Source organism: Nipponia nippon, unplaced genomic scaffold (assembly GCF_047370975.1).
Source record: "Nipponia nippon isolate SJK-2023a ecotype South Korea unplaced genomic scaffold, ASM4737097v1 scaffold_1, whole genome shotgun sequence".
NCBI lineage: Eukaryota > Metazoa > Chordata > Aves > Pelecaniformes > Threskiornithidae > Nipponia > Nipponia nippon.
Genome location: NW_028262290.1, coordinates 44219200 through 44233939, shown reverse-complemented (window position 1 = coordinate 44233939; position 14740 = coordinate 44219200). Strand labels below are relative to the sequence as shown.

Below are 14740 nucleotides of genomic sequence, written 5' to 3'. Positions count from 1 at the left end.
TATATTCTTGTAGATGAGCTTGTGATCTCTCTGGTAAAGACTACAGATAGTAACACAATATGATAATCCTTGATTTTGGTGCCCTCATACAATAGCCAATCAATCAATCAATCACGAACAAAAAAAAAAAATTGCACAACAATTCAGTTCAACAAAGAAAGCTGGTTTTGAAAATTTTCTGTCCCAAGTTTGATTGTAAGAAAGATTGATATTATATTTTTCCAGAAGCACTGTGATGGAATTTTTTGGCTTGCTGACTTCCAGCAGAAAGCAGTACTGACAAGAGCCGTGCTGACAGCAGTGGCCTGCTGGAGACAGAGCACGTCAGCTCTCTGCCTCACCTGCAGCCCAGCTGTGATTCCCCAGCTGCCTGTCTGGAAGGCTTTTCTCAATTTTACTTTATCCCTGCAGGCAGCAAGTTAAACAGACAAGAGTGTTCCAAGCGGGAAGATGACATTCCTGAGGGTAATAAATGGAGTTAGTTTTTACAGGGATTCTAAAGTATTCCACTTAAAATTTCCTGTTTTGCTAAAAGGGAATGTGCCTTGATGGGAAGTTCCTGCCAAGTACTACTATGTCTGTGGTGCAAAACAAAGAGTCTTTGGTTTCTGCTGGGTTTTCCAGTTGTAGCAATAATAATGTGTTTGTTCGTTCCTACTCCTTTTACATGATGGTGTTTCACTGTGAAGACTGTAATGAAATTGTAGTTTGAAATCTCACCTCTGAAAAATACTAGTGGAATTTGCCATCCTCAGTGCTGCAGCCATTTTTGATATAATGAAATTAAACACAATTATTTGGTTATAAATAATACAGACTACCCTTGCAGTTTATAGGCATTCTGCAGTGTAGTACATAACATCTAATTCCAAGACTTGCCCAGCAATTTACTCTGGAGTACATGTTAGATTTTAAGTACACAGGAACTTTTCTGAACTACCTTCTGTGTGTGTTGCGATTGCTGTTGACATGTCCTCTTCCAGTGCATCCTGGGGTGGGGCACTTTAAAACATTTTCATGCATGGCAAGAACTAAAGAGGAATAAGAAAAAAAAAGGTGATAATAACATGCATCAATTAAAAATACATACATTAAAAAATATGAACATTTCTTCTTCAGACTCAGATTCTCAATTCTGTCACAATGTGCCCACAAAAGAAAAGTCGAAGCAAAAGGTCTGCAACACAGCAAGGCTGGTGCCTCCAGCATATACCAGTTTATTCCTACATCGCTGTAGTATGGCTTCCCACATGCATATCATTGTTTCTGTGGACTTCAAAAGAACAAAGGCACAAGTTAACAAGGATGTTACATCACGAAGCCCTTTGCCCTCTGGTTCATACACTGCTAACACAGAACATGTACATTTCTTATGCCCTTTGACATGGATCATTTTTATTAGGACTGAGATGTATGTCTGTGTAAAACAAAACGTCTTTGTATGTCTGCCTTCATGACTTCAGTACTGCATTACCCCTTTGGGTGCACAGTGCTTCAAAAAAGCTGACTGTTCAGTCAACTGGTTTGTTCTGTCAGGAACCAAATTATAATTTGTCTTTTTTTTTTTTTTTTTTTTTCCAGCAAGACAAAACACAGCTGATTGGAAGTGTGATAATTAACAAGGACTTGTAAATTTTAACTTTTTAGAAAGTTAATGTTGCTAAGGCCTTCCAAATGCAGCAGCCTGCTTAACTCAGCAGATGTTTCCATAAATACAGTTTAGTACCAGATTTTAAAAAAGGGAGAGCTACAGTTAGGAACAGGACATTGGTAAAGTGCAGGTATCCTTTTAATTTGTTGTTATGCGTACCACCACAAAAAACAATTTGACTAACTAAGTTGTTTAAATGAATAGTTTCACATTAGGTTTTGGCTTATTGTGCAGCATTTCATTGTATCACATTGCAAGATTACACACCCTCCCCCAGCCAATGTAATCAGATCAGCACAGTTAGAAATAAGTGGGGAAATTCAGGCTAGACTGGGCACAAAAGAGTTAGCACAACACAGTCATACGACAGGGACGTGCTGTGGACCAGTGCTGGGATGTACTGATGGAAGTAATTTTTTTGAACTCAGTGGTAAGGGGGACACTGGAAACATCTCTGAATAAGCATGCCCAGGCCTCTCAGTTATTGGCAATGAAAACCAGCAGCCTCAGTGTGTGATTACTGCAAATCAAGTCACAGCTCTGAAACAAGCAGGTGATTTCTGTGCTGCGTGCCTTAGCAAAGGCATGGGCAAGCAAAAACTTGAAGATTCATAAGACTAAAGCATGCAGGTCTGCTGGCAGGGTGGGGATAGTTTGGCTTTAATCTTATTCTTCCCAGGCCACCTGAGGAGCCTATTGCTGTTTGTAATGCTACTGATACTTGGGCTTCACAAGTGTGGGAAGTAGGACTGTCACTAAGAGCTGGAGGGCAAAGAAGCTGTGATGGCTCCTCTCTCAACTTCATTCTGCAATCTCACCCAGAAAAAGTGGGGGGTTTTTTCAGCATGAACACACACTACCCACAATACCAGGCCAGATCCAGTTGTTATTCTGGACTGCAGGGTGATGATACTCACTTTCTAATGGCACTCTAACTTTATGTGGACAGCCTGAGAGACTGCGGTGGTGAGGGTACAGCCCAGTCACATGCCCTGTGCCATCACATCCTGGGATGGGACATTTGGTTTCTCTCTTTTCAGGCCTGGGTGAATCTGTAGAGAAATCAGATAAGGATTTTTTTTTGCTTTTAGCCGCTGTCTGCACTCAACTGAGTGATCCTAGCAGCGTGATACTCTCTATTTTGTACTTCAGATGTAATTCCTACACAAAGTTTTAACAGAGATGTATGTGATTTAAGCATCACTTTAGGTTGTCACACTGTGTCCTTTAAACAATGGCTCCCCGTTCCCAATATGCCATTTTTGTGCTAAACTATATAGCTTTAGGATTGCAGTGTCATTCATTCCATTCAGAGCCTCAAACAGGACAGAAGCCACAATCCAATAAGCCAGAAAACTGGCAGCATCAGCCAACAGCAAGATCTATAAAGGAATAAATAAAAAAGCAGAAACAATCTTTTACTCTGTTAATGTCAGACTCCAGGAAGCTGGGACAACCAAATAAAAGCTGAGGTGTGAAACAAACAAACAAACAAACAAACAAAAAGCATTTCAACCAGAAGCCATTCCTTAAATATCGCAGATCTCTAGGCTGTAGGTTCTTTGTTAGGAAACTGAATACATGCCACTTTACATTTGAGAGGCAAGGCAAGCAGCTCCCTCTGGTACACATGGCAATGCCGCTTTGTGGAGCAGCCCACAAAGACATTGAAAACATGGAGCAGCCGATACCCTTTCAAAGGCAAGGTCTCAGCCCAACCCCACAGCTACCACTCTGTAATGGCCACAGTGCATTCCCAATTTTTGTTTCAAGCACCTAGAATTGTGCAAGAAGCACTGGTCAGAAAGCCTTTATTTGATTTCCAATGCAGGATCAAAAGTCTGGGCGAGAAAAGGATGAATTCTGGTCCAGAAATTCTCTTGTGAGAAATCTGGAGGAAGTGGCCGCATAAATTGCTGAGGATGGTTTTAGCTCCATCTGTGATTGGCTGCCAACAGCATTCGGTGCTGGGGGAGAAAACAGCTGCAGCCAGCACAGGGAGCAGCCTCCTTCAAGCTCGTTTTGTTGGACCTCGAGGTAGGATGTGTTTAGGGACAGGATCACCAGAGACAGCTGAGGGTTAAACTTCCTGGCAAGACTTTAGGGAAAAAAAAAAAAAAAAAGAAAAAGAAAAAGAAATAGGGAGGAAAGAAAATAGACTGAGCATCAAGAAGAGACCACATGCTTTTTAGAATCGCTGCAAATTGAAAGTGCTGCAATAGTGGACAGAAAATAAAGAGGGACGCTGAAATATGATTTAATTTTTCCCCCACTAATTGGAAAGGTTTATCGTTAAAAAGACAGAAGAATATAATTTTAAACCATGTTTTTCTGATGTAGCATCCAAGAAAGAAAATTAAGAGCTGATGGATTTGATGGTGGATTTTTTAGAAATAAACCCAGTTAATTAGGTGAAGTGAAAAAATTATGTGCCTGATACTACCTTGACTAAAATCATATGGTATTTATACAACCTGAACAAAGCCTAGTTTGTTCCTCCATGAGTGTTACCTCTGAACTCACCTGCAAACTACAGCTAATAATAATATGGGGCAAAACAGGAAGGGCCAGATTCTGCCATGCTTACCATCACTGCTCCTTCCTATGTGTGCTGTGAGAAAGTCACATCGGTACCAATGTGAACCTTGTGAACACAGATGGTCTCAGGATAAGAAAAGGTGTCTGTAAAATTCCTGCATATACCATAGTCATCCGAGCAAATAAAGGTTCATGTAGTTTAGCATGGAGACAGACTAATACCATGCATGCACAGCTTAAAACATGGTAATGAAAAGACTGCTTGAGACAGAAAAATGAGATGCATGCATATTCTTCCCAAATACTACAGGAAATATTTTATAGTTAAAACTCCTAAAAGAACTTGTCAGTTACCTTATACACTAAATGCTTTAGATAACTAAACCACTATAATATTTGCAATGTCCACAGGGACTACTCTAAAGTAACACTAGAAATACCAAAGTAAATTGTTTATCAAAAGCAGAAATTGCAGCAATGCTGGGGTGACCTCCGTATAGATGGAAGCCCAAAAGGAAAAAGGAAAAGTCAAAGGACAGATTTATGTATTGTTACTCACTACAGCAGGGAGTGTGCTTATAAAAATAACATCTCTTGATGTTCTGTAATTATCCTCAATTGAGGAGTTTCATATGAGACAGCCCAGTTTACAAATCAAACTCAAATCTTTTAAATCTCCACTTCTGGAAGCCTGATTAAGTACCAAAAATGGAACAATGTTCCTACAGCTTTGTAGGATGCCACAAACCATCAGAAACAATAAAGATTTTGGAACTTACTGGTAATTCTGCTGATGGTGAATGAGGCAGAAGAGCACGGCTTGTGCTTTCCTGGCTCAGAAGTGCTGGCTGTAGCAAAATGTAATGTTGATACGTGAAGTAGACTGAACTCAGAAAATACATGGCTTAGGAATTAGGTGGTATGTTTGGAAGAGGCCAGTTTTTCACCCTAACCTTTCCTTAAGCACCGTTTTAATGCCTTCTCTTTTGGCTGCTGAAATTTAGGAGGTATGTATTAACGCCCTGTGGAGGAGGAGGCGGAGGAGGAGGCAAAGGAGGAGAAGGAGTGTCAGTGCCAGCTACACAGCCCTTTTAGTACCCATTACTGATCATTTCACATAGCGGTTTGGCAGGAAGCCAAGTACCTAGCGTTTAACCTGGTTAGATGTAAGGCGCTAGTGTGAAGGTACATAATTAGCAAAATTACCAGCTAAATTCCAGATTCTTTACTGTTGCTATAAAACCCAGCTCAGAATCCTCTATCAGTCACAGGATAAGTGCTTAAGCCAGTAAGAACAGCCAAAAATACTTCCTTACGTTTGTTGCTAAATATCTGTCTCCCACCAATGTCAATAACTTTGGTTTGCCTCCTTTCCCCTGCTAGATGCTCCAGAAGAAACCTATCCAGTTCCTTGTAGGTGCTGTGAAACACATGCCCTTGCTCTGCCTGCAGAGCAATTGCTTGTTCTAGCAAACTCAAGTTCCCTTTTGTTTTGTCCAGCTCAACCGACACTTCTGTGGTTTCTGACAGGCACTCATTGTCATCTTCTTCACTTTCAGGGAAGGGATTCTGAATTCTTTTCTCAAAAGGATCTGGGTGAGACTCCTGGGGTGCTCTTAGCTCTGTTTCTGAGTCACAAAGTGTTTCACAAGGGCCAAATTCTACCTCTTCCTTCTTAATTTCTGGGACTTCCAGGATGCTAGGTTGATTACGCTCTACAATATACTTCTGAGTTACATGGGGTTTTACACTAGTTTCTTCTGAGAAATTTGAGGAGCTGTCCCACTCATTGTCCATAATTTCAGAGTTACTTTCATTTTCCTCAGATGAACAGTATTTTGGGCCAGAAATAACAGTCTTTTCCTTTCCTTCTGCTGAATTAATCATGTAACATTCATCAGTGTCATCACTTTCTGTTTTTAAGGATTGAATGCCGCTATCATTTAGATTTCCTGCCACTGTTTGACTGGGTGTATCTTTTGCTAATTTTCCCATGTTCATCAAAGATTTGGCCACAGCATCCTGATAGCTGGAGTAGTTATCTTTTCTTTGACTGGAATTTTCTTGTCCACCTGAATGAAGGGTTTCCTCAGATGATTTTGGAGTACTTTCCTCTGCATGAGAAAAAAGCAAGAGAATAACATGTAAGAATAATTGCTTTTGTACCTTGTAGAATTGATATGAAGATATTTACTTACCAATTGCCATTTCTTTACTCAAAGGTACTCTGAAATGATTGAATTCACACCAAGGCTGTGTTTGAAATGACTGCTTGTAGCATCAGGAAAAGCCCTTCTAAGATTATATTTATTTTATATTATAGCTCCAAAGCTATATGAGAAATAAATATGCTGCCTTTTTACACTGATGGTGAAGACATATATTATTTTAGAACATATGCACATTCATATACATTCATATAAATATGATGTGCCATGAATAGATACTACATATATACAATCTGTATAATATATGCATATATATATATATATATACAAGCACAGACACACAATTTTTAAAATTCCTCTGATCTATTTTCACTTTTCTTTCATCTAAGATTCCCAAATATTTTCTCAAAATAGACCCTAATTACTTTCCCAGTCACCCCAGATCCCATGAAAGACCTTGATGGAAAAAACCTCAATACTTCGCAAAGGGCAAGCTCCTGGTCACCATTGCAATTGCCACATTAAGTGATAGATCAGGTCATGCACAGGAAAACAGAAATGATTGTTATGTACAGACTCATAAAGGACTTGTTAAAGACACCACTGAAGTGCATCCTGTCTTTATAAACATCTTTCTTCAGAAGAAAAGCAGCAGCCAGCAGGTAATAGAGGCTGCATGTAGGAGAGGTTGTCAGTGTGGAAGACAATATGCCTTTTGTATCTCATTTAATTTTTTATAAACATTTCCTCTGACAAGGACACTCAAAAATACATCTCCATCATCTTCCTTTCTGGTAATTATCTCTCTCAAATCAACACTGGTTTGCCAGGATCAAGTAAATATTGCCATAGTAACTAAAAGCATTTTTGGATGAAGGGAAGAATTTAGTCACAACACTAGCCCCTTCAATAATGCTGATTATAGGGTACATACTTTTGTTGGGATCTATTCAACATAAACTGAAAAATTTAACATTTTACTTCCTAGAAAGGAGGATGAATAAACAAGCACAGACTATTTCATAAGATGCGTCTGTCCGCTCCTGAATCAGAAGAACCCCAGGTTTAAATAATAAATTAAGCATAGTCTAAAATGCAAATGAAGTTTCTCTCAATAACACAGCGAGCTATTAAGAGAAAGTGTAAAGGGTTATGATAATTTTAAAGTATTATGAACTACAGAAAACAAATAAAAAGCATTTTCAGTGAATATGTCCAATTCATTGAACTATTCTCTCAATCCACTTAACTACCCACATGTGTACAATAATGATTTATAGACATTATACCTAATTATGCATATTTGGGCTGTGTTAGAGTGCCTAACAAAAGCTCTAGAAAGCAACAATTACCTCTGTTGCTTAGCTACATAGTTTAAAATATTCCTATTAAGTGCAGATTATTGTGGAGGGGAAAAGGGGGACAAAAATGCACATGTGCACCACAATGAATTTCACTTTACTGCTGCCAAACTGTTAGCATTTTGGGTCACTTCCAGTTTACATAATTGTTTGGTTCAACTGTTTGTTATATGTTAAAAGAAAATATTGATTAATTCTTATTCTTCTTCAGAAAATTGGACTCATGCAGGGAGAGGTGGCCTTGTGCACTGTGTACATAAAGTTGTGTTTAAAAAAAAATATCTGTAAACCTTAGTGTAACTTTTTAGCAGCTGGTCTAGTACCACACACATTGCAGTATTCTGAATAAAGAAGTCTGCTGTCTTTTCACAACTCAGCAAGTAAGAATGATGATTTGGCTCTATAACCAACTTTAGTTAAATGGGGTTTTATTATTTGCTCTTCTGCCATTTGGAAAATAACAGAATCCCATCAGTGGGTCATTTCAAAAAGTAAGAATTTCTAGTTTTAAAAGAAATCTCCCACTCTTCAAAATAAAACAAACAAAACTTGATAATAGTAACAGGTCTTTCCAGTTATTTTTCTATGTGAAAGATGAAAAGTAATATAAATGCATGATAACAGATTTTTGCTCCTTAAATAATCAGCAATTTTTAAATGCAATGTTTAAAAATTTGTTGTTGAACCAGTCTTAATGGTTCAGCTGTCCCAGCTTTGCTTTACACTTCTACAGGCTGTAAATTTACTTTAAAAATAATCAAAACTCAGCTTAGTTTACAGTTGCATCAATCCATGAACTGAAGCATTAACTAATCAATGGACAAGAATCATGAGTTCATAATAAAATGAGCAATATTACACTAAGAAATTACAAATAAACCTGCATACCCAGACCAGCTGTATGCTTTAGCTGAAAATTATTTTGTAGCTGGCAAAACTGATGCAAAAGCAATAGGTTGTATTATCACTGACACAAGCAGGTTGGGAGAAATCTCACCAGTATCAAATAAGTCTTTTTAAAATAAAGTGGTTTTTAACTTTTGACTGAAGGGCTGGGTGCAAATAGGGTTCCCCTACATTTGTATCAATGGACCTGGCCCAACACCTGCCCTTTTTTAAAAAAAAGAACCAGTTAAATAACTTAGGTTCATCTGTATATGGCACAAGTTCTACCTTTACACCTATCATAGTACTTTCCCTTTAGCGAGTTTTTCAAGCTGTGCAGAGGACAGACACAAGCAAAAGAAAAACACGTTATTGAGGGCAGCTCTGGATGGCCAGGAACCAGGCTGAATCTATACAAGAAAAAATAGCTAAAATCTATATATCTCAAAGAAAAAAACAAACAAACAAACCAAAAAACCCATACAGGAACTCTTACTCAAACAGCTTCCCTTCTGGTGCTAGGAGATCGAAATATTCCTTGCTGGACAAACCATGGAGCTTTTTTTCTTGATTAATTTACCTTACTAATGTCACCCAAAAGACAGAGACATTGGGTATCACCTTGCTAATTAATGTTCTGTTTGAAGAGGGAGCTCCCTTCTAGGCTTTCACACCAATAGGATGCAGACCCCTGGAAGAGGCTGCTCCTAGAAAACTTACAAGTCACAACTGGCTGAAATCTTTGCTGTATAGAAATGACACAAAGACATCCACCAATTTTAGTAGAACCAGGATTTGACTTTTTTACCTGAAAGACAGCCGTTTTCTTCTTCTGTGTTTTACAGTAGTCATATGTATAAAATTTGGGGGTTTTCTTTCGTTTTTAAGGAAATTCTATTTAGAGTGGATAAAGATATAAATTCCTAATCTCAGTTCATCATAGAATCGTAGAACATCCCAGGTTGGAAGGGACCTCAAAAGATCATCTGGTCCAACCTTTTGTGGGAAAAGGAACCTAGATGAGATTATCTAGAACCCTGTCCTTCCAAAATATTCGACAAGAAGAAACTGAATGGAAAATAAATTACCTTTCAACTCCCATAGCAACCAGCAACTGAGTGGAATACAAGTTCATTCTGTTTTCATATCTGTGGTTACTAACTTCCCAGTGCCAGATCACATTGCTTTTATCTTCACATTTGCTATCTACAGATGACTCCTCCCTTTAAAACAGATATCTTCTCACTTGCCTGACTAACAATTTGTGCAGGACTTCTTAAATAAATATGTGACAGACAATTTAGTTGGATATTTTTTGTTCATCTTGAATATATATAAACATATATTAGAAAGAGCAATAGAGACATACTGTAGCTATATCTTTCTGTCTCCCCATCCACTTCCATATTTTTCCCACATACACATTGTAGAAGTTTCTATAAATTGTTGGACATGTTTGGCTCAGCAGAGTTGGAATAACAAGTATGAAAGTGCTGAGTCTAATAATCGTGTTAAACAGAACACACGTAGCAGTCGCATGAAATTGCTTTGCTAAATGTTAAAGTCAACAATGTTTTGCTAAGCGTTTTTTTTTTTTCTTCCTAAGAGCTCTATATATTCCAGTGAAAATCTGCTCTTCATAAATGTGTTTTTCTCAGTGGTGAGCTTAACCTTGTTCTTTGACAGAGCTAGTGGAGAAGCAGATGCTGCTCCGTACCTGACCTGCTCCACTAGTTGTCTCTCTGTGTGACCTACAAAGCATTTACTAGACCCCAGGAGTAGTTATTGTACAAAATAATTGGAAGTATGACGGTTAAACCTAGACAGAAATGCACCATTCCAACTCTGTTAGAAGTCAAACACATTCTGCATCCTTTTTGAAATACTGTTTCATATCTCCCTTCCTGTGGAATTCAGGTTCAAGCGGAGCCACGCTGCACGACTACCTGGAGTTGAGCTGCTTTCGAGGCCACTGATCTCTTCCTGTAAATCCATCCTGTCTTCATTTTCTTCTTTGCATTCCACGCTGGGGCTGTAGTGGCGGGGTTTCATTAACAGGGACTTCCTTTTGTTGACGGCACCACCTGATATCTGTTCTTCGGCTTTTCTCTTCTTAGCCATGGAGCATTTGTAGGCACTGCAATGATCAATAGGCAATGACAGAGAAAAAAGAGGGAGAAGTGAGGGGTAAATTGTTTAAAAAATAGCACCATCCTCTAGTTTAATTCTAAGTATAAAAAGTGACAACTGGCAAAATATTAATTGACTTTCAGTTTCAGCAAGTTGTGTTTAGTGGATATTTAATTTTAGCTCATGCACTCAAAGTTCAGGGCATGGGCAAGTCCCATTTCTTTTCACTGCTGCCAAAACCTGTTTAGGAGAACGGGAATGAGGAGGAAGACAAAACCAAAAAACCCATAACCCAACATCCTTAATCCTAAGTAAGCATATGCTAATCTAAGCCCTGCTCTGCAGTAAAATAAACCCAGAAAAGGATGAACAAAGTTGTAGTCTGTGTTGATAATCCAGAGAACAGCTAAGGGGAAAAATATACCACCGGTTATACTACAACATCCTGAGCCTTTGGCTCCATTACCTTTACATCAGTATGGACACCCACTCACACACCTTGAGTTCAACAGCATAAAACCTGTGTGTATCTTCAGAAAATTTTCCAATATGGGTCCCTCTTTCAATATCAGTCCCATGTGCTGGTTTCATTTCATTAACTCCAGCCATAATGCCTAGTTTAAATTCTTCTCAGGTCTCTATATAGACTCTGGAAAAAGGCTCCTCCAGAAGGCAATTCACCCCACTTAAAACTAGATCTATCTGATAAACAGGGTGGGCCTGGGAAAGGCCTTGCCCAGTCTGGATGCCTAACTTTCAGAAGACTGACATAAGAGAGGGTGGTATTTTAAAGAGGAAGATTTTCAGCAGATTTAATATACTTCTTTCAGCTCCTATGAGATCCACATGTTGATCTGCTTATTAATTTGCTTCTGCGGATATTTAACAAAACCTTTGCTGTAATGAAGCTGATCTGTATGGCATATAGATGTTACATTGTATGACACCGCACTAAGGAGGCCTGAACCTTCAACCCTCTTTTCTTAATAACTTTTTGTGTAAGTGATTTGGCATGATTTCATTGTTCTCTCACACACAGTATTCTAAGAAATTTATGTAGTACGAATAATAGTGTTCATATTATATCTGTCAGAGATGAAAAAACTACATATACAATTCTGTGTAATCCACTCAACGGTTTCGTGACCTTAGGCACCCCCAGGGTGCATTACAAATCTACACAATGCCCTTAGGTGTTGGATTTTGTATTTGGCTCACTGACTTAGCTGCAAGATTTGCAAAAAAATCCATGTATGCAGAGAACTCCTATTGGTTACACATATTACAAGCTCAACAGCATAAATTAATCCTTCCAAGGTATCTTATGTGCACTAAATTGGCTCAGGTTCTGATTGTTTTGGATGAAAGCATATGACTAACTTGAGCTTTTGGTTAAAAAAAATACCCATTTTTGGCTAAACACCTTTTTGGCAGTCCGTCATGGCAAACATGAAGGACGTCGTAGAAATACGAAGATCTGCATTTTAGGGGGAATGTTAAAATTCTACTATACGCATCTTAAACCCAGCAGATATTCTTGATCTTCTGAAAGCTAAAATGCTATAGGCATCAGGAATACTGGAAGCTAAGCACCTGCTGTAGTTGACTATATTATGGCTTCTGTGTTATTTCTCTGTTTATGAATAGAGGATAACATGAATATCATATTGAAGGCCAGAATCACAATGGTATAAGCATCCCATTGGAAATGATGCCCATATAACAGACATCAGGGATGGATGTACTGCAGACAAATATGCATAATTTATTTCTAAGAAAAAACAATCAAGAGTTTCTTAATTCATATTTGTGAACGGCAGTTCATACCATTCATGTTGTTTCAGGAAAATTGAATAAAGGACAAATGTTTGAAAACCCTTCACACACAATTGTTTTTATCAACCAAAGCCTTCACTAGGTTTGTTTTTGATCTTTCTCATTTATTTGTCAAGCTTCAAGTTTACCTCTAGTAGCTACTGTGAGAGTGTTTAGGACAAGATGAATTTCCAGTGTTTAATTCCCCTTTGACGAAGATACAGCTGCTTCTTACACAAGCATAATTAATAGATTTTTAGAACAGAAGATCCAATTAGATTATCTAGTATGCCCTCCTGTGCAACACAGGTCACAGAACTTCATCTAGCTCTTCAGATTTAATCCTATAATTTGTCTGACTATTGTGTATCTTCCAGTCAAGTTAAGGGAAAACATGGTAAAATGGTAAGTTGATTGCTGTATTCTTGCTCACTAAGTACAACATTCTTTTAGTAACATGATGTTAGAAGCCCACCACTGGGGGCTGGCACAACAGCTTTTAAACACAGTGGTTTTTCACCATAACTGTGAAAGATAGCCCAACTCAGATGTTAGAAGACCACAGTCAGGACCAGTGTGGTGGTACTGATGCCACCTGCCACCTGCAGATCTGCTCTGGGAAATGAGAGCACAAGAATCCCACTTGACCGTAACTACCACAGTTTACAGCAGTAAATCAAAAGCTGCTACATCAATGTGAGAACGGGAGGCCCACAAATCTTCCTGGAAGCACATTGCTCATGTTCAAAAGTTTCTCCTCTATGAAAGATTGATGCATTAGCTTGTCCTTATCGCATCTCTTTCTGTACACAAGCAGCCACTCACACAGATATAGTTCCCATAATTTTAAAATAAGTGAATACATGAGATTCAACACTAGGTAAAATCATTCCTGACGCCTTCCACTCTGATTGCAGGAAGATGACAAAACACAGTTGTTGCTTCTTTCCTAGGAAGTGCAAATTGCTCTCCATAGCCTGGGAACACTCTTGCTTTTGCTGGTGACTTTTTAAACTGCTGGTTTTGAGTTTTAACTGGAATCTATTAGTTTGCAAGTGCCAGTTTAAAGATCTACCATTAACCAGCAATTCCCCTTCTTTTCTACCTTACTGTGTTTAAAAGTAAAAATGAAAATAAAACCAAAAAAACAACTTCACAAGTGATAGATTTTTCAAGTACTTACACATGATTTGTTAAGTATTTTATAATGGACACTGGACATTTAATTACTATGAAAAGAATATATTTATGTCTTTGTAACATTCATGGCATGTCAAATTCACCTTTGTCTTAAAAAGTTTCTATTTCTCTCTTTTGCTTATGTACATGCACACATACACACATGTACGTTAGCACAGATTTGTCAAGCTGTAGTTTGTCAAATGGTAAACCTATAATTTAGCTTCTCTATTACTCATCTCATAAATTCAATGTCTAATAGTTTTGTTGCTATTTATCAATGGACTGCTTGTTGTCATGGAACACTGATTCAGCTGTCAAGGTTATTTGTTAATCTGAGGCTCATAAAACAGGAGAAGTTCTTTTTGTTATGAGCCCAAGGCCAATACATGTTTTTTTTTTTTCCCAATTTAACTGCACTTAAATTTTATGAGTAATAAATCATTTTAGTACTATCTATAATGAGTAGATTTTTTATTATTATTTTCTTAGTCAAAGACTCGGTTACCAAAACCAATCTTGTGTCATTTGTCATAGTGTGAGCCAAGAGGTTAAAATCTAAGACATGTAAGACCTGGTTGCATGCATTGCAGAAAAACCTATGATAAATCTTTCACATGTATTTCATACCTAAATACTTTTTTGGGGAATTTACTGGGTCCTTCTCTTTCCTTTATTTCTGCTCAGAATATATCTTTGATGGTGTGGGCAGACACTGGTAGTATACAGGTAGAAGAGTGCATTGGCTCCCTTCCACAAAGCGATGCCTCAGAAGAAAGAGAGAGGTTTTAAGCAGTCCTAACCACATACCGCTTTTCCCACTGCTAAAAATTGTCACGCTCATTTTTTTTTTTAAATTGATTCATCTAAGTGATGTGTTTGTCAAGCCTTTAACCTGACCTTTAACCACTTTGTAGCCAGCAAGGATTTTTTGTTGTTAATCTGTTGGCAAGACTTCCAGATCTCTGGGGACTTTTTTCTTATTCACACAGCCTGCAGGTTGGTAAAGGATG

The 14740-nt window shown here is 38.1% G+C and overlaps 1 protein-coding gene across 3 annotated transcripts in view; it reads right to left on the bottom strand.

The window, feature by feature from the left end:
- ST18 (ST18 C2H2C-type zinc finger transcription factor) overlaps nucleotides 1-14740 on the bottom strand; it is a 169442-nt gene that overhangs the window by 41081 nt on the left and 113621 nt on the right. For all 3 annotated transcript variants that reach the window (XM_009473079.2, XM_087735795.1, XM_087735785.1), the window contains 4 exons: nucleotides 10550-10740; nucleotides 5506-6303; nucleotides 2569-2703; nucleotides 941-1031 (listed from right to left, as the gene is read on the bottom strand). In XM_009473079.2, coding sequence (XP_009471354.1) covers nucleotides 941-1031; nucleotides 2569-2703; nucleotides 5506-6303; nucleotides 10550-10740 — 1215 coding nt within the window. The remainder of the gene's footprint in view (nucleotides 1-940; nucleotides 1032-2568; nucleotides 2704-5505; nucleotides 6304-10549; nucleotides 10741-14740) is intronic.